Consider the following 18,158-nt stretch of genomic DNA (forward strand, 5'->3'; position numbering starts at 1 on the left):
GCCGTCTCTCTGTGCGCGCTCCTCCGCCGCCTAGTCCTATCAAGCGCAGAGAGCACGCCATGACGCTGCGCTTTTTGCGCTGTTTGATTGGCCCTTCGGCTCATAACATCGGCCGCGCTCGGACCGAAGCTGAAACGAAGTATAGTAAACCATGAAAATATTTTTTTCTTCTTAATTTTATTCTGATTATACAAATGCCTCAGATAGATAACTGCCCGTTTCTTCCAACGGATCACACGGAAAGAATAAAAACGCAGAAAATACAAGAGGGACAGACACGCACAGAACTGTGTGTGTCTGTCCCTCGCGTATATTCTGTGTTTTTATTCTTTCCGTGTGATCTGTACTCTATCCAACGGGCTCTGCTACGTGTATCGTCCAACGGTCCATTGAGTATGGAAACAATTTCGAATACCAAGAAACATCCGACATCAAGTAAAATTTGATGCGAAAAATCGCTCTATTTTATTCAATAAGAAAAAAAAAAGAAACAGCAACAGAGTAAGAAATTAGTTGAAGAAACAAGTGGGAAAACGACAAGTAAACGAGGTGCACACTTTTACTCTCCAACCTAAAAAAAAAAACAAAAACAAAAAAACATTAATCTTTTTTTTTTTTTTTTTTTTTGCTTTGACGTACTATTGTAAAGTGGCCTGTTTGGTATCCGAGATAGGTATGTGTGCCCCTAACCGCCAGAGTACTAACAGACTCGTGAAATGTTAAGAATAAGAAGAAGAGTTTTCTTTCAGATCATAAACATATTACATACGCAGGCCGGCGAAAGCACTGATATGTGCCTGTATGCTCACACTGAAATCCTCCTGTGTGCATTACTAGCACACAACGAAAGCAGACAAGAAAAAAAGAGACAACACTAAGTGGCATACTAAAGCAATAAAGCCAGGTTACATTTCCGAATTCAAATACCAATCTTTTGGTTCATATTTTACTTGTTTCAGTGACTCCATGTTATAGTAAGTTTCTGGAAGCTTACTAAAATAAAATAAGACTTAATATGCCTGTTTTTCCCCATATTTTGTACAAATCTTCGGAATAACAAAACTTTCTATGCGCCAAAGCGTTCGTTCCTTTATAAGGCTATTTTGAAGTTGCTCTTATAATAGTGATTTACTAAAATAACATAGCAGTGCAGTTTTTCCATTTTCTGATGCATTTCCAACTCTGCGTAGGTTGTACCATAAGTAATATCACTCGCAATTTTATGTAGTATTTTGTAAAGTTTTTCTTTTTTATAATTAGAACACAGACCATATAAAGAGATACCACATCGGAGTATAGACAAATAAACCGAGACCGCACGCATTCTTTTTTGATAAGATATTCTATATGCTCGTTTCACAGGAGACTTTGATCTAGATGTATTCTTAAATATTTAGATGTTGTAACATAATTTAATGCTACACAACTGCAACGTGTGCATTTCTGTGAGTGGAGAAATAACGGAGTGCTAAAATTTAAATCTTTATACGGACTACGGAAACACATCGGTTTTGTTTTACTGGAATTAACAAAGATGTGATCAGCAGAAAACCAGCTCAATATTACTTCAATATCTTTTTTTGAAAAATGGACAATGCACATTTTTCGTCACTGTGTCCCAATATCAAGGCAGATTCCGCATACTGATACAATCGGGACGTACAGGGTAGAGTTCCAATTGGGTTCACATAAATGTTAAATAAAAGGGGTCCTAGTATTGACCCCTGAGGTACTCCCGAGTTAAGTGATGTTTATCTACTTTTAAACTTGCCAATTTTAACCAACTGATATCTGTCTGTATTATAGTCTTTCAAGAATGCATTGAAGGGACCTCTAAAACCCGTTTTCCTTAGTTTTATTAATAGCCGCTCATGATCGATAGTTTCAAAAGCATCTAAAAATAGGGCTAAAACAAGACTAGAGTTGACATAATCTAAACCAGTGGTCGGCAACCAGCGGCCCGCGGGCCGGATCCGGCCCACGAGGTAGTATCATACGGCCCTCAGCCTCCGGGTAACCCCCCTCCCCCCTACGCAGTCAGGTAAAGAAGCAAAAAAATAAAGTTGACTAATTTGCTGCCCGTCTGCGAGCAGACTTTTTCACGATTGAAGTGCATAAAATCCAGCTTGCGCTCACGAATGACTGACGAGAACCTCCATAATGTTTTGCGACTCGCAGTTAGCAGCTTGAATGTGGATGTTTGTAGTTTGACGAGCGCAGTTCAACACTAAAAGTTTCACTGAGATGAGTCTCTACGTTTTCCTGGAAATGCTGTATCTCATGTTGTTTATCGTGAAATAAAGAAACTGTTCATTTTCGATTTATGTACGTCAATGTAAGTTCGTGCAAGTGCTTTTTTTTTTAACTCATTCTCTCTCTCTCTCTCTCTCTCTCTCTCTCTCTCTCTCCCCCCCCCCCCCCCCCCCCCCCCCCTCCCCGCTGCTTGCCGTCCGGCCCGTTCCGCCTAGGCTTCGCGGTGACTTGGCCCGCCTCGCCAAAAGGTTGCCGACCACTGATCTAAACGATCTTCCAGCAAAAGTTCAGTGCTGCTATTTTTACGGAATCCGTACTGAGACTTATTTATTAAACAGAACTCGCAATACGATGTCACTGCATTAAAAAAAATGTTTCCATCATCTGCGCTATAATTGGCAATATTGAAATGGGTTTATAATGCATAATCTATTTTTACTGCCATTTTTATATAATGGTCTCACAACAGCTGGTTTTAAATCTATTGAAACTTTCCCTGACGAGAGTGATTCGTTTATTATTTTGATTAGAACGTCTTTTAATACCTCAAATTTGTCTGAATGTCTGTTAATCGAATGGAATCATTCCCCGAAGGTTTTGACGCTTTCATGTTGTTTATTATGCATCTAAGATATATCTCTATCATATGAGGCAAGTAAACTGAGTACACACTACTCTCATAGCTATTTGATTCTTCTTCTTGATGTTGTAGTACTTTTCTCAGATCCGCAATCTTTTGAGAAAAAAAATCGTTAAATCGGTTGCATAAAGAAGTGAGATTGTTACTACCAAAAGCTTTTTGAATTGTTTCAACTAGATTTTGTTTCCTTCTACTGCCCGTAATTTCCTTTATCCAATCCCAAGTTTTCTTCGTGTTTCCCTCGAATTGTTGAAATTTAGCTGTATAATGATATTTTTTGCCAGTTTTATTTTGGCAGTTACCTTATTACGTAGTTTTCTAAACTTTCCCTTAATTATAAGATCATGTGGTCTTGCTTTACAAGTGTTCCACAACCTATCTTTTTCACGGCATAGTGTCAAGATTTTGTCGTTTATCCAGGCATTTTGTGGATTTCTTTGTCTCAGTTTTACGATTTTCCCACTGTTCGTATATCGACCTCAAATTATTCCCAAGCATCTGGCAAGTAGTAATATGATCAAAAGCAAGGTATTTTCTCTTATCATTCTGTCAATCTAATTGTTATCGAGAATACGTTCGGTTTCCTAAGGACTCACCACTATTATTGCCAGAGCTATAAAATAATGATCAGCAACTTTTTGTCTAATTACACCTGAAACCATCGTAAGATTACTTTCTGTAACAATGATATAGTCAATACATATGACTTTGTTATGCGCTATCACAAGTATTCTTCCCTAGTATATTCATTAATTATATTTTCTAATTTTAAAAACTGCTAATAAATTCAGGTAATCAGACACGCCGTGCTTAGCACTATGTTTGAATCGCCAGCAACATCCATGTATTTGTTGTTACTGAACTTTTAAAGATTTCATTTAATTCATCAAGAAAGCAAGGTATATTTGCACTGGGCGGTCTATACACTGCACAAATGACAAAAAGTAGCTACCGTTTTGACACACAAATTACCAAAACCTCCGCGTGGTTACAAGAAACTGCCAGTTGATCGGACATCCAGGAATGTTTTATAAATACTATATACTTCTTCCTTCCCTGCACTCCGAAAACGATTAAAGTCCGGTCAAATTGAAAGCACTTGCAAACGTTGAGTCAATATTTACTTACGTTAAAACGAATATATCCAAGCATGCTACTCTATTTTGTAAATATACATTTAGTTGGCCCCCGTGCTTTTGTACACTTCTGACATTTATGTGCAGCAAGTTATCACCGTCTGTATCTGCTAACATGCTCTGGGTACTAGGGTCCCAGTCATCAAATGATGAATATGAATTCGCCATGTTTCACGCAGTTTAGAGAAGTCATGTTCATTTTCCACGTGGATCTCAGCCGAGCTTTCTTTTTCACGGACAAAGATTTTTCCATTACTAACCCACACAAACTTCTATTCCTTCTCCTTTGCACACAGCTTTGTTTTCCACAAAAGTTGTCTTAGAAACTTGGTCAGATTTTCATTAATGAACACGTGTTCATCTTTCAGCAGTTTTCTTTTAGAGATGCAGAGGTCCCTAATCGTTTTGTCTTTGAAACGAACAATGATGGGTGCTATTTTACCCCCTTTTTGGCCCAATCAGTGGACTGCTTCTATGCTTTCAGGTGTTAGAAACAGTTGCTGCAGTTTAGCAGACAAGTGCTGGACGACTTCCAAAAGAGTTTCGTTATGTTTTTTAGTAATACCATGAATTTCCACATTATTCCTTCTGGAGTATTGCTCAAAAGGGTTTATTGCGGTTTTGAGCTCCTGGATCTCCAACTTATTTCTTGCGAATTGTCTTTCAAGTTCTGTGGATTTTTTTCTTTAGCTCTTTTAACTCTCTTTCCTGCATGTTAACCTTCTCCAGAAGTTCATGATCGTCTTTTCGCATTATTTCTAAAGAATGTTCTATTCCTTCCACTGTTTTTTCTTGGTTAGTCAACTTCACCATTACAGCGTCATGTTTTCCTGACTGTTCATCCATTGACTTCTCGATGTTATTCATTCGATCTAGAACTTGTGTCAGTTTGCTACTCATTTCCAGAATGTGCTTCATTAAAAGTGCCCCATTAGGTTCTCCCGAGCTTTCGCTTCGGCTGCGTTGACCAATATCCTGAGAGTCCATAGCCGAAGCTGCTGCCTTCGGTTGTCTCGCAGTAGTTCGTATCGCTGTATACCCAATAAATTCCAGAACCGCATTTTATGCTAGCTCCGTACAAGATTTCTTGGTGCAATGGCATGAAAACGTTTAGTACGGCACCATGACAGAACAGCACACGACATAACCGCACGCGACGAAACAGCACGGTCAAAAACAGCACGCGTCAAAACAGCATAGCGTCGAAACAGCACGGCGACAAAACAGCAGGCGTCAAAATAGCACGCGACAAAACAGCACAGCGTCGAAACGGCACAGCCACAGAAGAGCACGTGCCAAAACAGCACGGCGTCAAAACAGCACGACGTCAAAACAGCACAGCATCAAAACAGTACAGCGTCAAAACATGACATTCACAATATAACTAGTGTTCGGCATTTTCGGTTTGTATTTTTTTAAAATTCCGCGCACTTTTTTTCGGTTTTTATTCCAAACAAAAGTTTTCGGTTTATCGCGGTGAATATTTGTAGACTCATAAACTTCTCAGTTATATTAGGTTTATTGCCGAAAACCAGTATACTAACAAAAATGCAATAATTAAAAGCGTTTGTGCAAAATGTATATTGAGTACCAGGCACTGGTGGTGTTTGTTGCCGTCTTTGGCAGCCGACGCGACCTGTTCTGTGAGACGCACTGGGGCCTTATCGTGATCTGACATTATCGTCGTGTGCTCGCATTTGTACACACGACAACCATGAGCTTCAGTACCACTTCGGTTGGAGAGGCAAATATCAAAATGGAGAAATTAGCAAGCATTGTACTCGGTGGGTTTTCGCCCATTTTCACGACTGCGAGAGGTGATAAATTCGCGCTGACGGCACGAATGACAAAAAACACTCGTATTTATGTCCTCCTGTAGTAGACGGAAGCTAGGGGTGTTAAACAATGCGCGGCATTTACGTACGCTCTTGATTTCCGTTGTTTGATTTCACGATTAAACTCTCTTCTTTTAACTAAGAATTCAGCACAAAACCCTATCAGGTGAAAAACCCAGATTTCGTCCTGAAGACCCCTGCGCCCCCGGAGCTTTCGTTGAAAGTTGAACCGATCTTGCAGACAAGCTGAAAACTGCGAAAGGAAGTGGTTATATTGTCAGTAATGAGTAGGGTTCCGTGTTTTCGGAGTTTAGTTTTCGTCAAGCTCGGAGGGTGTTTTTCTGAGTTTATTTTTTGCCGCGGAGTTTATCGGAGATTATTTTTGTTTCATTCTCAATTTTCCGAAATTCGGAGCTCAATTTCGCAGTGTTTGTTATAATATCCAAATGTAAACGCCGTTGTGCTGTTTTGACGCCGTGCTGTTTTGGCACGTGCTCTTCTGTCGCTGTGCCGTTTTGACGCCGTGCTGTTTTGTCGCGTGCTATTTTGACGCGTGCTGTTTTTTCGCCGTGCTGTTTTGTCGATGTGCTGTTTTGACGCGTGCTGTTTTGACCGTGCTGTTTTGTCGCGTGCTGTTTTGTCGTGTGCTGTTCTGTCGCGTTCCCGTTTAGTACAACAGCATCGAAGTTCCGTGCATTGAGTGTTCGTTAGTTCTAAACTCTCCTGAACATAGTGTTATCAAATACGAACTTTCTAAACTTATTTCTAAGTCGGATTTAAATTCCTTTTGTTTGTCGACAAATGGCAGGAGGAATTCCAGGCGTTCCAGTTCTTTTGTGTAAAGCAAGGTTGAAACTGCTCCTTCGAAAAGACAGACGGCTTCGCGACCTGTGTTCCTGTGACGAAAAGTCACATATGCCGTGTGTTCCTAGGACGAAATGACCTAGATCCAGAAGGCCGCTGTGACCAGTTGTCGTGTGCCAGGTTTTCCAGTGACGAGTGGTCTTGTGACGAGTGGGCCGGTTTCCACAGAAACGATTGACAGTAGTAATAAAAGCGTGAACACCTTCCGGTTGCCCGGCGAGGGCAAAACAATGTTTTTCCCAATACCCGAAGTTCTACGATTCAAGATGGCGACGACTACTCGGAAAAGAAGCGTATCCTGTAGCAAGTTAAGAGAAGCAGGACAAGCCAACGCCTCCTTCTAGTGGTGCATGGTGGTGGACGAGCTGATCCCGCATAGCCCTCCACTCTTGCCGCTTTCGCAGAGCGAACGCTGGAGATGAGGCGAGAGCCCTCGCCACCTCTCCAGCATTCGCTCTCTTCAAGTGGAGAGACTGGAGAACTACGCGGGAGGAGATTGTCCTCTTTCTGTTAAAGGGCCAAGCCCATACCCTAAGGCATGTCGAGCCGTTGATTGCCACGAGCCCGAATCGAATACTCATGCTGTGCTCGTGTTTAATTTATGTTCAGCATTTAGTTGTCGTCCCTGCGAGGATCGCAATGCTTGGTGACGCAATTCTGGGAATCGCATTGTTGGCAACGTCGACTTCGTCATTGAGTTTTGCAAAGGAGAGACTGAAAGAAAACGTCCGCGTTTCTCCTTGAAGTTACGCGGCCACAAAGAAGCTTCTTGGTCGTTCGTTCGAGTACACTTGGGTCCCACTAGTGCCGGTAAGCGTGTGTAAAGTGAGAAACATTCCTAGGCGATATCGTTGCACGGCCCCCTTAACCTGCAATCGAGTCCAAAGCAACCCTTTCAGACAATCGGCGTCTCCGTTCTCTCGCAGCGTTACGGTGGACATCGGCACCACCTGGGACAACCGTCCCCTGTCCCACGGGCACGCGAGGGTCCATTTGCACCAGGAGCAGGACAGGGTCATCCCGGTGACCTTAGAAGCCGATTTCTTCGACGACCCGGCTCCACCCGCCGGAACCGAGGGCCAGCCGCTGTTCGGTCTCTGGGAGTACGAAGGTGAACCGGCAACTCGAATCCCGCGCATTCAGTACTTCGTTTTGCATTTGGGCCGCCGTGCCAGTTTTCGCTGCACACTCGTAGACAGCTGAAGTCTGCTTCTTGCGTGGGCCCGACCGAGTGCGACGTTACTCCTTTTACGGGTTGCTATGGCAACAGCTGCGTCCGCTCGAACAAAGCCGGTTTTTACCGCGTTCTGTCGAAGCCGATGGAGCTGTTGCCATAGCAACCCGTAAAAGGAGTAACGTCGCAAGCCGTTGCAGTCGCACTTGTTCGCACTCGAGGGCTATTCACACACTCGCGTCGAGTCCGACTGAGTGCAACTCCAACGGTTTGCGACGTACGAGTTGCTATGGCGACACTTGCGACTAGCCAATGGGCAGGCACGGTGCTGCACGACACAACGCAGCGCAACGCGGTCGACGCAGAGGGAGTTTGCAATTTAATGGCGGACGCTTTCTCTAACCTCCTCCGGTGCAGATTGATTACGAGGGCACATGCGTTGCGTCGCAAGGAGGAAAGCGGGCGGGGGGACGGAGACACTTGCAGGCGATCAACGCTTCTGGCACCTTTCTCGCAGCTCGTATTGCAAGCGCGGCCCGGAAACCAAGTGACCCTGAACGACCGGTTGGAGACACACTCTAATTTAGGCGCACGTTTGCACGTTTGCAAGTCCGGTCTCAGGGCGCCGCCATCTTCCTCAGTGGGGTGCGCTCTCGGGAGCGGCCATAATCCGATTACGACGCCTTAGCAATGCTTCGTAATCGGATTATGACCGGTCCAAGCGCACCCCAGACAGGCAAGATGGCAGCGCCCTGAAGCCGGACTTGCAAACGTGTATACACTTGAGGTGTGCGTTTGATAGTGTTTCCAACTGATCGACCGGGGTTACGTAGTGAAAGGGCCGCGTTCGCAATACAAGCTGCGTGGGGGAAGTGACGACGATTGTCGACAAGCGTCTCCCACCTTTCCTGGGTAATTTCAGTTAGACCAAAATGGAGGCTGGTCGACATTTTTAGGGCCCAGCTCTTACCGCTCATTCACACTGGAAGCGGATCCGCGTTCGCAAAGCGGTTGCGAACGCGGGTGTATAAAGATCCAGTGCAATTGCACGCGCACTTGATGTCATCGAGTGCGCCTGCAATTGCACTGGATCTTTATACAACCGCGTTCGCAACCGCTTTGCGAACGCGGATCCGCTTCCAGTGTGAATGAGCGGTTAGGCGCCCGTTTCCGTGTCTCGCGGCGTCGCCGTCAGCGTAACCGCGCTAGATTTAGCGGGAAAATTGACGTCATGTGGCCTCAAGAACGATTCAATTTCCCGCTAAATTCAGCCGGGTAACTGAATTCGTGTTGAGGTCACGTAAATTTTTCAGCTAAATTTAGCAGAGAAACTGCGGGAGGAGGGGAGGGTATGGAGGAGGAGGATGGGAGGGTACGCAGGAGGACGAGGGGAGGGTTCAGAGAAGGAGGAGGGCGAGGTACGGAGGAGCAGGAAAGGAGGAAGGAAGGAGGAGAGGAGGAAGAGCATAGCCTCCCCTCCTCCTCCTCAAGAGTTGCGCTCTAATTTCGCATTACAGAGATTTGTAAACGTCTTTCAATTTTTTATTCCCCTAATATCTGTTTATTACCTTATCAGTAGTAAATAAATAAATAAACAAAACATTTCGCCCCAAAAGAAGAGTATCTCAAGTCACAAAAAATCGTAGACCATGAAAACTTGAATTTACGTTTTCCGCCGGAGTGATCATCTTTGCTGCTAAACACTTCAAGTAATATTGTAAAGAGAAGCGTAACTTTCTTTTTACAAATATTGTATAAATGTATGTCCATTACTAAATATAATAATAATTGTTAGCTGCATTTAACGGCATAACTGCATTTAACCGCATAACTTCCTCGGTGCATAGAAAACTAACCGTGGGTTCTGTCCTGCGTCGAAGCAACATCCACTCTTTCCCTTCACGGCGTGCATAGATTATAATAACAATGTAGTCCCCCCCTTTTTACGTCGCGAATGAATGGATGATAATGATAAACGAGCTGTTGAATTCAACCCGAAACTATAATTTCGAACCTCTTTCTTGATTTTATGCAGTGGTGGAGCTTTTCATTCTTGGAGAATACGATCGCTATCTTGAACTGGAGTTCTGTCCGTAAGTAGATGTTCTTGTCGACGCGTTCTCCGCTAGATCTTCGTTCAGTTAGAGTGACAAGTAGCACGCAACCTTTTTGTTTAATTTGTCTGAGAAATGAACTTGCCTGCGAATAAGTGGCATGGCGGAGGAACGCTAGGGTCGTTGCTGTTTAGTTCTAGAAGAAAGCTGGTTTCGCTGGGTCGGCGAGCGTTGTTGGTCGTTTGTTTGCATATTGGGACGATTTTTCTTTTTGTGTGTGTGGCAGTTGGGTTAATGCAAAATTGTGGCGTCACTTTTTTTTTTTTTTCGTTGAGGTTACGTTATTAGTTTTTGTGTTCGCGAACGAGGCGCGGACTGCAAGAATCGGTGACGTGACGGTCACGTGGTACACGGTCCGCGGACGAAAACTGCGATTCGGTCCGTCGTGTGAATCGGCTATAAGCGACGTCAGCCTCCGCAGCGGATAGCGAGTCAGGCGAGCCGATCGGGTCACATGGCCGTACGAAAGCGTTCTGGTCGGTGGAGGAAGAAGCAGACACTTCTTGAGGACGACGACGACAGCAAGGCATACAGGGTGACCGCTGCGCTACGTCCCATCCTTGGACATCAACGCATCGGGGGTGGCAGCCGTCTACTTCGACCTCCTGAAGCCGCTTCCTTCACCGAAGCGAGCAACCGCACCATCAACCGCCAGGGCTATCCAGAACGGACAACGAAGAGCCCGCCGAAGGTCATCTCTCGCTGGCCGCCTGTATCGCCGCCGAACCTCCAAGATTCGTGCGGCTGTTCAGAAGAACGTGTCGTCCTCATCATGTATGTCGTCCCCCATCCAGCAGGGCTTCTCCAGCCCCAACGCACGGTGAAGCCTCCGGACATCACCCTCGAGACCTTGCCAAGACACTTCTACCAGCTGGACAGAAGACCGACCCAGCGAGCAGCCCACTAAAGAACGCAAAGAAAAAACAACACTACTACTATTTTTATATACTTTTATGTTATAACGCTACTAGAAAAAACACTACTACTAAAAAAAAAACACAAAAACACTAAAAAACGTTATTGCTTTATTATACTACCGTTGGCCAGAGTGCCACGACGAAGGACAAATTTATTCTCTTTTACCACCAGCTGGTAGCTTTCCCAGCCGATATGTGGCATGAGCAATGTTGTGAGGTGGGCCAGATGGTATTGGGACGACATGATGAAAAACAGCGCGCAAAGGACAGGACAACAGGGCAGCCTGATGTTTTCTTTTGGGCACAAAGGACAGAGCACAAATGCGCTGCGCTGTTTTCACCCGCGCAGCGCTGCGCTGTTTTGTGCGCTGTTTTTCACCAGGTGGCACGAGGTTTCACACCTCAAAAAAGCTCGTCTCTCCGAATTCATTTTTTTCCTCTGAGCTTTAGTATGCCACATCCTAGACAGCCTAGTGCCTGATTCGCATGGCGCAATTTTACTTGCGATTTCGCATTTGCAACATCGCAGCAGCTTTAGCATATTTTGACAATGGGACACGCAAATTTCGAACTACAGTGAAGCAGATAATTAAAAAGGACGAAATTATTGTATTTTAGGTAAATATGTTTCCATGTCATCACTTTACGTTCTATACCTGACGTCCGGTGCAGTCGTTACAATATCCCAAAGAAATCATTTCTTCGTTCCAAGCGCCCTTTTTTACGTCGTTGGTTTGACGCCCTGTGTAACTGTAAGCAGTTAATCCAACAGTAGCTTCTATACACCGTCCTAACTTAGTAACATGGCGGTAGCGGCAAGTGTTTTCAGAGATCCCGATTTGTTTCTTTTGCATTTCAAAAGTGGACTCGCATAAAAAGAAAATGGGGCAGGGAAGGGGATTGTGCGAGCTAGTTGTATTTTCTTTCAGGCATGGGCAGCATCTTGTCTTGCTCTTGAAGGGCGAAGGCAACGCCATCAAGGTAAGCGTGCGACTGGTCTCACACATCTGGTCTGCCCTAGGGTTGCATATTTTTGGTACATACCAAGAAACAGCGAGAATTATTCCCCGAAACTGTTTTCTTTTTTTTTTATTATTATTGAAATTCGCGAGAACCAGAAAACCTCATTGCTCTAGTCTTTGAATAAGAAAAGCTTAAGCTGGAGGAATAGGGAATAAAATAACTTTCCGCAAATTGGTGGAATTAATAATTTTATTCGCATATTTAGGGGCTCACCTTTAGAAATTGCGAACAATCGTCCGAACTCTCCGGTTTTGGTGTTGTACGCCTCCGCTTTACTGCGCATTTTAATTTCCCTTACGTGTCCTCCTACGCCGCGGTATAGTCGAAGGCATGGCATGGACACGTCAGGTATCTATAGGCCTGTTTTCGCTCACTTTCGCCCCCAGCCACCTGGTGGACATATCCGGTATGGGCGACGAAAAAAACATTAAAACATTTCAACCTGGATACGCTGAAAAAAAAAGAAAAAGGGAGACAAAACGAAAATGTGTGACGGTTACGCTTATATCCTAAATGTATTCTTAGGGCGTGACGACGACAAAACATGATATTTCAAGATGGCAGCGCCCTTCTGAAGCAGGCCTATGCGGAGCGCAAGTTCGTCTGCTTCTTGCACAGGGGTCGCAATGACGTCAGAACGCCGAGCTCTGATTGGCTGATTGAAATAGAAAGGGACAGTGGGTAGATTTTGAGGCATTGAGATTTAGCCACGATCCTTCCAACCCAAACCAATGAGAACTCGCCGTCGTTCTGACGTCAACGCAACCCCTGCGCGTGAAGCAGACGACTTCCTCTCGGCATAGTTACGCGCAGCATTGCCAAAGGGGCGAGAGCGTAACCCGAGCGGTTGAAAAGAGGGGGAGAAAGAAGGCCCTTTTTATCCGGACTCTCCTTTGCGAACCCGCTTTGTTCTCCCCCCGAGATTGGCCCGTCGTTCAGGACTCGTACAAGAGAGGCTTTCCTCTTTCTCTCGCCCGTAGCTTTTGCAGCACTGCGCCCAGCTAGTGAGGTAGAAAGAAACCCGCGTTTTCAGGGTTTATTTTACGGAAAGCTTTAACTAAGTTCGTGTAAATGTGAAAAGAAAAAAAAAAAACAGTGCGCGGGGTGCGCAGGATTTTCTATCCTCTAGGTGTAATGTCCTTCCGCCTCTGAACGTACGGTTGGCAACGAGGAGTGTGCAATGGCGAAAGAAAGGATACACGTTCTCGCCCTCCGGAGCAAACACCGGGGAAACTGCACGCGACCCGAATACGGCGATCAAGTGCTCCGAAGTGCGTCTTTCGCCCATCGGAAAACAAGGAGGAGCCTGCCAATCAGATGACAACAACGGGAAGGGAACGCGCGATGACGAAGCCGCCAAGCACGCGTCGCTGCTTCCTCGGGCGTAATTTTTTTCCACCGTTCAAATTGTACGTACAATACGTAAAGCCAGACCTGCTATGGCTCGCGCGTGCGTGCCGCAGGATCCTTTAAACGAATGAATCGTCGCATGTCGGGGGAAATCAAATCACGAGGGCGGCGTTTGGGGGGTAAACGAAGTGCGCAAAGAGCACACGAACTTGCAGGCCGTATAGAGTTCGATGTGGCTTCCCCGGCAGCACTCGCTCCCGCTGGAATTCAACGCGACCGTCGAGGGCGGCCGGTGGCGGGGCGAGGCCCGGGTGCCGGTCTCCTACTTCCCGGCGACTCCCGACAAGCTCAACGCGTACGCCATCCACGGCTGCGGCGAGAACAGGCAGTACGAGGCTCTCTTCCCGGCGCCCCAGGGGGCCTTCGACAAGCCCGATTTGTGAGTTGGGTCGGCGCCCTCGGGTGTCTCCCCGGAGCCCCGAAGTTCAAATCAAATAGTTTATTTTCCCATTCAACTAAAAATGGGGAGAGGCCGAAGAGAAAAAACTGATAAATCAGCTTGACATGGTCCTTGCTCCTTGTTGGGATCACGCATTGGCCGTGTCTTTTTAACATTTGGAATGCGCTATCGGCGAGGGTAACTTTGCCAAAAAGCGAGACGTAAAGGCGAGACCATGAAAGCAGCAGTAGTGGGGAAAAAAAAGAACGCGATATTCAGATTCGCCGAACATAAATACTTTAAAATTCACCTCTAACTCTTTGTTTTTCAAGAACCCATTTAGTTTTCGTTTAAGTGCAGGCCTCCGGCAGGCGACGTAGACTCAAGATATATGTAGGTGCATCCTCGATTAACTTTGTCATTCTAACGAGGCGTGCACGCTTAAAACGTGAAAAGCATCGTTTTTTCCCTTCGACTGCCAAGTCTCGTAAGAACTGTACTTCTCACCGCGCATCGTAAGACTCGCATTTCTTCTTGTTGTGACAACGAGTGTAGGAGCTGCTACACCTTAGTCTCTTAGTCTCGGTGCATCAACGAATGTACCTAGATTTACCGAGCCAGAGACATATTTTAGGTATGGCCATTTTTGCTTAGGTATGACTAGGACTCCGGCCGTGTTTTCGGAGTTTATTTCTCGTGTAATTCGGAGGGTGTTTTTCGGAGTTTATTTTTCGCTGGGGATCCGGGGTTTATCGGAGTTTATTTTTGTTAGATATTAATTCTTTGAAATTCGGAGTTTATTTCACTGCGTAAAATTTTAGAAATTCAAAAACAAAATAAATAAGGTCCGGGTACCATGACCCGTTGTCACGAGAAAACCTCGACGTGCTAAAAAGCGAGCCCCCCCCCCCCCCCCCCTTTTTTTTTCAGTAGTTCTAAATTTCAAAGGAAACTAAAGTGGAATTTTCTCAGGACCACTGACCTTGTGTTCTTATAAAGATGAGTTGTAAAACTCCGTCTTTTTTGGTGTTTAGGTTGTCGCTATGATCTCGAAATTCGGAGCTTTTGGATAAATCCGAAATGACGGAAAATTTATCGGCGAGTCTTTTTCGGAGTTTTTCGGATTTATCAGAAAACACGGAACCACCAAGGAACCGAAGCATTAGTTTTTTTTTATATACAATTGACATGTCGTGCTATTGCCAGAGGGCTAAAACTTAACCTGCAGGGAATGACAGTAAATACGAGGGCTGATTCAAAAGTAATGAGAATGCCCCAAAATGATCTGCTGGGCAAGTTGGTTATGTATAATAAACATCGAGGCGACAAGGACATAGACAGGACGAGCGGTGAACTAACAACTGACGTTTAGTAAGGTTGTTATAAAGAGAAAAAAAGGTGTTAAGGGCATTTTAAGTTACGAAGTAATATTATAGGCATGTAGAATTTACTGCAGTGTTATTCTCTGAGCGTGTTGTTCATTTAAAAACTTTAAATTTTACGAATTACTATTTCTCGGGAATATACCAATTAACATAAATTACAAGATGCAGTCAAGATTTACATCTAAACTATGAAGAATTTTTGACAAATGTATTGAAACTTAGTTAAGTGGCCAAAGAACTAGAGATGTCTATGAAGTGAAAGCGACATCATCGTGGGGACAAGCTCGTATACACGTTCGGCATCGATAGCCCTAGGTTTCGGCGAGACAGCTGATCTTTCTTTTTAAGTGGTGTTTCTGAAGAATACTATTTTCTTTTACGTGTAAATATTGTCCCTGAATTACCTTCATTTTCCTATTTTAGAGACCTTTCCAACTCAGTCGTTCATTTCCAGTTATTTTACCTTCAAGACATAAGCCTTACAGAGGGCGAGTGGGAAAAACAAATGTTAGCAGTAAATACACATTTGAAAAATACATTGAAACAGAAAAAGAAATCAGGTCAAACAACCATTTAACGCCTTCTTAAAAAGAACACTGTCAGTAATTGAAGCGATTGTGGCGGGAAGGTGCCCCCAGGGATTTGCATGGAATAAACGATTGATACAGAGCATTGACATGAGTGTTACGAATTTCAACTTTAGGCTGATGATCAAGCCATAATGAGACATAAAAAAAAGAACTACAATGAGTCTTTCACGCAGTGTAACATTCACATAATATATTTTATAGAATAAGCATAGACGAGCGATTTTTCTGTGAAGTGATAAATCTGGAAGCGAACCATTGGCTTTTTCGAGGAAACACTCGGTGTTTGATGATAATTAGAACAAATGAAACGAACCCACCTTCTTTGTATGGCTTCAACTGATACAATTAGTACACTCTGACCTGGGTCCTAAATAGCAGCCGCTTAGGTCTAACTAGTGTTTTGTAAAGGATACATTTTAATGACTGTGGGGCCAATGAAAATTGTTTCTTCAAATAGCCCAGCATGCGTCTTCCGTTGTTAGTAACGTAATCTATATGGAGTAACGTAATCTATACTTGTACTTCCAAACCGAATGGAACGCAACATCTTGTATATTGTAATCTGGGCTATTTTGTGAAGTTCGGGATATGCGCATAGATTTGCATTTGTTAGCGTTCAGTTCCGTTGCCCACGTACCACACCAAAGAGGTACGGCGTTTATGTCATTCTGAAGTTGGATTAGATCAAAGGAATTGGTTACTTCTCGGTATACTACGCAATCATCCACAAAAGATGAGATCTTTGAGGATATATTAGATGCCATGTTATTGGTGTAGATAAGTACACGTCACTTCTACTCGTTCGTCGTCATTCGCCGAAGAAGCTTTTTAAGACTCTGTGTACCGTTGAGACTTGCCGTTGTGAACACGTGGAAAATTTTACGAAAGCGCAGTGTCGCAGGAAAAAGGCACAACTCGTCGAAAGCATGCTTTCGACGAGTTGTTCCAGACCGGCGAAACTTGCAAGTGTCGCCGGTCTCGCGGCGTGATCAAAGCTTCCTTGGCACGTCGAGTACTGCATCTTTGTACCTTCGCACGCTTGGATGTCGATCAAGAATCGACGCCGCACCATCGCAACGTACAGCCGTCAAAGTAAAGTAAGACGCTGTTCCAGAGGCACATACGGCTTCACGCACATTGCACTCGCAAAACAGATTCACACGGCGCCGATTCTTGGTCGGTAACCAAGCGTGCGAAAGCACAGAGACACGGCACTTCGGCGTGCCAAGGAAGCTTTAAACACGCCGCCAGACCGGCGAAACTTGCTTTCGACGAGTTGTGCCTTGTTCCTGCGGTACTGCGCTTTCGTAATATTTTCTACGCGTTCACAACGGCAAGTCTCAACGGTGAACTGAGTCTTAAAAAGCTTCTTCGGCGAATGACTACGAACGAGTAGAAAACGTGCCTAGAGCACGCTGGAAAACCGCAGCAAAAGGCTAGCAAAACCGCAAATAGTACCCCAGCAAGGTTGCCATCCGGTGGATTCACTCGCGCTGCAGCGAACAAGCGGGGAAGCGCGATCCAGCAATTGTCATTGAGATCAGTGAGTACACCCCATCTCTTTTAGTTTTGTATAAGCTATATATACCGCATTTTCTGGGTCATTGTAGACATTGCTTGCGACCAAAATTAGCACGTCTAGTTTCCCCCAAACACACGAAATAGCCAATCACTACGAACTGCGGATGGAACCTGTCAAATTGTCGTCTTTGAAGACGTCTTCACACGAAAATGTTATCTGCAGTGCGAAACTGAGCATGACATCTCGCGTTCTCATAATCTTGCGTTTTCTGGTTTTTGAAAACACGCTATTTCTAGACCTCATTATTTGGTGCTCCCCTTTTGTAGGCGCATGTGATGAATAATCTACAAGTTTTTTTTACAAAACCGTAATCCCCGTACTCGGAATCTTGTAGTGTCAACTCGGTCTGAAGTATAGGAGAGTTGAATATCCCGAACAATGAGGCTACGCCCGCCATCAATCCTGTCTGCTTACGAAACTTACTTCTGTTCTATTTCAGCCACCGACTGAAGTACTTCGCCCACGTGAACCTCGAACCGCTCTTCAAATCGGACGTCGGCGACGTATCGGACATCTGGAGACAGGCTCTAGATGCTCCGGACCACTGAGTTCTCCAAAGTTTCTACGCGGCGGGAACCGGCGTACTGCACCTCATAAATAAAAAGGACTACTTTTTTTCCCCCACTTTATACAAGACCCTGAATGTCCGCATCATTGCGCAGGTGGTCCGATGGTTGATTCTGATTTCGAACCGAAGCTCTGTACAACATAGAACAGAAGTTTCCACTGCATACTCTGACAAAAGGGATATTTAGCAAACTTTTACCGTGTTCCTACCAGAGCCTTTGAAGCACGTTTTTAAGCGCGCCCCACGGTCACGGTATCACCTCATTAGAAAGCTTTAGGAAACCGTTTT

At 44.8% G+C, this 18,158-nt stretch overlaps 1 protein-coding gene across 1 annotated transcript in view; it reads left to right on the forward strand.

The window, feature by feature from the left end:
• Positions 1-17,925, forward strand: part of LOC120842590 (UPF0462 protein C4orf33 homolog) — a 43,127-nt gene extending 25,202 nt beyond the window's left edge. Inside the window, exons 3-7 of the mRNA XM_042290033.1 lie at positions 7,655-7,839; positions 9,938-9,995; positions 11,863-11,914; positions 13,555-13,745; positions 17,742-17,925. Of these exons, the coding sequence (XP_042145967.1) occupies positions 7,655-7,839; positions 9,938-9,995; positions 11,863-11,914; positions 13,555-13,745; positions 17,742-17,850 (595 nt within the window). The 3' untranslated portion in view covers positions 17,851-17,925. The remainder of the gene's footprint in view (positions 1-7,654; positions 7,840-9,937; positions 9,996-11,862; positions 11,915-13,554; positions 13,746-17,741) is intronic.
• Positions 17,926-18,158: the final 233 nt, after the last annotated feature.

The sequence above is a fragment of the Ixodes scapularis genome, unplaced genomic scaffold (genome assembly GCF_016920785.2).
Source record: "Ixodes scapularis isolate PalLabHiFi unplaced genomic scaffold, ASM1692078v2 PGA_scaffold13__105_contigs__length_92229423, whole genome shotgun sequence".
Lineage (NCBI taxonomy): Eukaryota > Metazoa > Arthropoda > Arachnida > Ixodida > Ixodidae > Ixodes > Ixodes scapularis.